The 6,049-nt window shown below is 32.8% G+C and overlaps 1 protein-coding gene across 1 annotated transcript in view; it reads right to left on the bottom strand.

Moving 5' to 3' along the window:
- Window positions 1–570: 570 nt before the first annotated feature.
- Window positions 571–6,049, bottom strand: part of LOC106476439 (cytokine receptor-like) — a gene marked incomplete at its 3' end in the record, with an annotated part of 14,809 nt that continues 9,330 nt past the window's right edge. Inside the window, exons 5-8 of the mRNA XM_013937097.2 lie at window positions 4,845–5,008; window positions 3,664–3,820; window positions 1,147–1,232; window positions 571–808 (exon numbers count right to left, since the gene is read on the bottom strand). Coding sequence (XP_013792551.1) covers window positions 571–808; window positions 1,147–1,232; window positions 3,664–3,820; window positions 4,845–5,008 — 645 coding nt within the window. The remainder of the gene's footprint in view (window positions 809–1,146; window positions 1,233–3,663; window positions 3,821–4,844; window positions 5,009–6,049) is intronic.

Below are 6,049 nucleotides of genomic sequence, written 5' to 3' on the forward strand. Positions count from 1 at the left end.
GTCCTCCCACGGGCAACAATTTAACATGTACAGTCCTCCCACGGGCAACAATTTAACATGTACAGTCCTCCCACAGGCAACAATTTAACATGTACAGTCCTCCCACAGGCAACAATTTAACATATACAGTCCTCCTTAGTAGAGTTAACAGAAGTATTGTGGGAATATGAAGAAATGGTAATCATACAAGTAAGTTTATGTATTATGTTTCTCATCACGTAAAAAAATTTAATACGAAAACTGACAACATTCTTTCTTTACTTTTACCTTGATTTTTTACATTTATTGTGAAGGCCATTTGACATGTTCTTGTTTGAACTAACTTTATATCTGTTAAGTTTAACATTCTAATGAGAAAAATATGTAACAAGTTAGTTATTTAAGGAAGTTTGGGATGTGTAAATTCACTTATGCCAAAAATGCATTTAAGTACTGAACACCAGACAACAAAGTTTAAGCCTTGTGCAATCATCTTCAAACTACTGACAAGGTTTTTAACAAACTATAAGATACTGACCACAGATTATTTACATATTTGTTTGATTTTAGATAAAAGGTAAATACTCTTACTGTTCTCTGTACTCTCAACAGTAATGTCCTCCATGCCTCTGGATACACCTTCCTCATTGGCTGACTGTATCTTGAAGTTGTAAGCAACATTAAGGTTTAAATTGGAAAAGGTATACTTAATGTCCGTTACTTTCACAGGCTTCTCTGACACATCTCTTTTCCAGTTCAGGCTGTAAGTGGGTTTGTAATAGATGACATAGTGAAAATCTTTTCCATTATAATGCTCCTCTGGTATAGGCTAGAAAATATTGCAAAGAAATAGACTTGATGACTTGCAGATGAAAATCATTATAATATAAAATTAATGCTCAAAAAGTGAAATATTTGAAGACTTAATATTTAAACATAAAATACATAGAATTGTGTTTGATTAATAAGGAAGGATCCAACTTACAAAACCAGGTTTACTATAATCGTCTATGAATTAACATTCAAGTGATGAAATTACACAATACAGAACAACATCAAAACAGTTACAATCTTCTGAAAAGCTTCAAATTATATTGTTAAAACCATACCTTCCAGTATAATGTGATGCTTCTTCTATCAGTCAGTTTCTATTGTTAAAAACCATACCTTCCAGTATAATGTGATGCTTCTTCTATCAGTCAGTTTCTGGACTTCAAACGACCCTTCTGTCATATTTGGTACATAGTAGGGAACTGAATTAATGAAAAAAGTACAGGAAATATTGAAGTATCTAAGACTGATGATTGTTTAATCTAAAACAATTTACATTACGTTTGGATAACGTGTTGAGCTTCGTCTACAAATGGCTATCTATAAAAGGTAGATAGAGAATGTTACATCATCCAAAACGCCATCTTCACTACCTAACACAAACAGGCTGTAAACTCAGGAAATTATAACCACTGGAAAAATTCACAATATGAACTAATATGTTTTCATAATTTTTTTTTTACATTTTATAGCATTGTGCCTCCAGATATTTTGATTTATGCCACTGACATCACGATCATAATACTTACAGAACAACTGTACCAAAGATTTGTTTGTTATCATTTTAAAACATAAACAACAGATAAAATAGTTGTTCAACTAATAACAAAAACCCTCAGACTAAAATTAAAGACTTACCCTCAGTAACAAAGAAACAGTTGTCAGCCATAAATGGTAAAATAAAACTTCACGAATGTTGAACATTACATGCACCATCCTTACACCACTACAAGCACTATACACACCATCTTTATACCACTACATACACCACACACACCATTTTTACACCACTACAAGCACAATATACACCATCTTTATACCATTACAAGCATCACACACACCATCTTTATACCACTACATACACCATTTTTACACCACTACAAGCATCACACACACCATCTTTATACCATTACAAGCATCACACACACCATCTTTACACCACTACAAGCACTACACACACCATCTTTATACCATTACAAGCACAATATACATCATTTTTATACCATTACAAGCATCACACACACTATCTTTACACCACTACACTACGCCATCTTTACACCACTACAAGCACTACACACGCTATCTTTACACCACTACAAGCACTACACACACCATCTTTATACCACTACAAGCACTACACACACCATCTTTATACCACTACAAGCACCACATGCATCATCTTTACACCACTACAAGCACTACACACACCATCTTTACACCACTACAAGCACTACACACACCATCTTTATACCACTACAAGCACCACACAAATAATTTTTATACCACTACACACACCATACACACCATTTTTATACCATTACAAGCACAATATACACCATTTTTATACCATTACAAGCATCACACACACACACCATCTTTATACCACTACAACCACATGCACCATCTTTACACCACTACACACACCTTCTTTACACCACTACAAGCACTACACACACCATCTTTACACCACTACAAGCACTACACTCGCCATCTTTACACCACTACACACACACCATCTTTACACCACTACACACACCATCTTTACACCACAACAAGCACTACACACGACATCTTTACACCACTACAAGCACTACACACGACATCTTTACACCACTACAAGCACTACACACACCATTTTTATACCATTACAAGCATCACACACACCATCTTTATACCACTACAACCACCACATGCACCATCCTTACACCACTATAAGCACCACACACATAATCTTTACACCACTACATCTCTAATAATAAAAACACCATAATTTGTATTTTAAAGTTATTAATGAAATAACAATCTACACAAAAAGAAATTAACTGATTTTCCTCAGTCCTCTAGTCTGACTCCAGACTGGTGCAGGAATTTTAACTATAATTCTGATTTTATTACCTGTATTTACATGAAACATGAGAAGATCTCAGTAAAATGAACAAATCTGTTGTACACAAGAAGGTAGATATGTTACAAAAGTATTTGTACTCAAGATATGTATGGAAATTGATGATGTCAGTCTGATTCAGGCTCTTGACAAGTCGGAGTGTAGATAATGTTTTGTAGATAATAAAAATCTTACAGCCTGTATATTGCATTTTTATAACTTCTAGAACCTTCAAAATGCATATCTACAGCTTTTATCATTATCCTTGTATATTCCCACCCATAGATGCAAGATTAATAGATAACAACATCTACAGATCTCTTCTTAATAATCGCTCGATATCACACTTCTTGTAAATAGACTATACCTTCTCAAGGTTTACATATACAAATAGGAACTATCTTATAAATAGGCCTAGCAACTAGGCCTACTATTGATTGAGTTGTTGTTTTTAAAATCAGTACGATTAGTTTTTCTAGATCTTTAAGTCACAGCTGTGGAGGATAGACTGGTACAGACAGACATACTTATTTAATGAAGTAATGTTATGGTTTAACTATCAAACATTTCTTTCTTCTCTTATCAAAAGATCTTTAAAATAATTAATTTTAGAAAAAGCCCAAATTCATTATAAAACTACAAACAATGATAAGCTCATTTAAAAAACTATAATAGTAAAGTTATAATAAAAAGAATCCACATGAACAACATTGTGCTTTAATTTATTTGCACTGTTGTGCTATTCTTACCATCAGGAGCAGTCCGAGCAAGTGTGCTCACTCCCTTACTCCACATATCTTCCCCACTTGCTTCTGCTGAGCGACAGCGAACTGATAAGTCATAGGCAGTGTTAGGCACTAATCCCATCAAATTATGAGTTCCAATATTTTTTCCCAATTTGATAATCTGTTTTGTAAAGGCAGAGAATGTTTATTATCTTAACATTAATCTATCTTTACAATGGAGAAAACTATTGTCAAACTTCATACAGTTCAAAATAAAATGAAAAATTGTGTGGTTAATAGACTAGTACATGATAAAAATCCTGAAACACTAAGCAATGTGATAATCTGAAAAGTAGTTTTTTGGATTATTCAATGGCCTAACTTCTTCTTGTTGAAGCCAGAAAAAAATTAGTTTGGTTGATATGAAAAAAATCTCTGCATTAGTTAAAAAACAAGCTTTACATAAAACATTCATATGTTTAAAAAAACATTATTTGGAAGTTTCTTCATATTAAAACTTCAAATTGTGTTTGTTTTTCAATTGTGCATAAAGCTACTCGAGGGCTATCTATGCTAGCCATTCCCTAATTTGACAGTGATAGACTAGTAAAATTATCCTATTATGCTTTGAAATACTAGTAGGTGCATCAAAATAAAATACCTGTTGAAATCTTCATGAGGAAGACTATAAACCTAAAATATTACCAGTTTTTCATAACAATACATAAAGTATTGAACATCTAAACATACATAATTCAAGGAAAATCTCTAAGATGGCCGATTCTCTGAGTGCTAAATTTCACTTATTCTCTGCTTCCTTTAGTTGATACAAAACATCTGAACATCTAAACATACATAATTCAAGGAAAATCTCTAAGGTGGCCGATTCTTTGAGTGCTAAATTTCACTTATTCTCTGCTCCCTTTAGTTGATACAAAATATTTTATCCATCAGTTTAACTTTAGGAATAATAAAGTGGCTTAAAATACAGAAGATTAAATATCATGAGAATAAAGTTTCATAAAATATTATACATGCATATTAATATACCAATATACGTGTTCTTCATATCCAAAAACGTTATGAATCTTTACCTGAGCAATACTGACTTAAGTACTAATATAAAATGCTAAAACTGCTGGAGCAAGGAGACTAAAGTTTCATAAAATATTATACATTCTTATTAACACATAACAAGTACAAACCTTCCACGTTTCATTTTTACTATTGTTAGGTTTATATAAAAGCTCATACACAAGGCCAGGTTGAAAATCCCAGGTGGCAAAGTTCTTAGGGGGTAACCAGTTGAGTTTAATGTTAGTTGGTGTTTCCTCTGAAGCCTGCAGCTGAGAAGGTTTGTCGGGTAGAACTGGTTGAGGGAAAACATAATATCAGAAATTACGGTAATTTTGTGAAGTACAAAAACAATTCAGTGCCCCCCGGTTATAATGCTGGGAAGGCACGGCAATCTGCGTTATGAGACCTACCAAGGTATAACTGAGGAAATGGTCACATTACCCTATACACTATGTACATCGAACTTTTTAATTATATTTAATTCCTAAAAATATAAAAATATGTAATGACATCAATATAAAGTCAGTACACTGAATTTATTTAGTAAATCATTTCTTTAAAAAGTCCTGGAGTTTCATCCAATTTATCTAAGAACAAATGTAGCCTTCCTTTTTTTCTGTAATCCATCAGATTATTGTACCATCTGGGATACCCAACTCCCTTTTACTTCTCACACTTTTTACTCTTTCAATAATTGTTAATTTTTCCTTAATGGTGTACAACTTTCTCCATTACCTATAAAAAGACTAATATAATAATACAGGATAATTCTACATCTATAAACCTCACACAGTAATCAGATAATCACACCACTAAAGACTGAATCTGAGTGGAGAAAGATAAACAGTGGAATGTTCCTAGTTGGGTAAGTCCAATGTAAAATGTAGGGGGAGGACCCGTGGTATATTTGAATCTTCAGTATAAGCAACAATGTTGTAATAGCAGCAAACTATAACCTGAAATTAACTGAATAATTTTAGACCATTGAACCATTAGTTTTATGTTAATAACTGTTGTTTCTATATAATTAACTTCTTGAACAGTTTTAGAACAGAGAAACTTCTAGTCTTCAAACTCAAATATGTTTCTGAAAACTTCACTCTCCAAACAATGTTTAGTTCTTCTAGCTTAGATCTACTGCTGAAAACTTCACTCTGTAAACAATGTTTAGTTCTTCAAACTTAGATCTACTGCTGAAAACTTCACTCTGTAAACAATGTTTAGTTCTTCAAACTTAGATCTACTGCTGAAAACTTCACTCTGTAAACAATGTTTAGTTCTTCAAACTTAGATCTACTGCTGAAAACTTCACTCTGTAAACAATGTTTAGTTC

This window comes from Limulus polyphemus, unplaced genomic scaffold (assembly GCF_000517525.1).
Source record: "Limulus polyphemus unplaced genomic scaffold, Limulus_polyphemus-2.1.2 Scaffold10577, whole genome shotgun sequence".
Classification (NCBI taxonomy): Eukaryota; Metazoa; Arthropoda; class Merostomata; order Xiphosura; family Limulidae; genus Limulus; species Limulus polyphemus.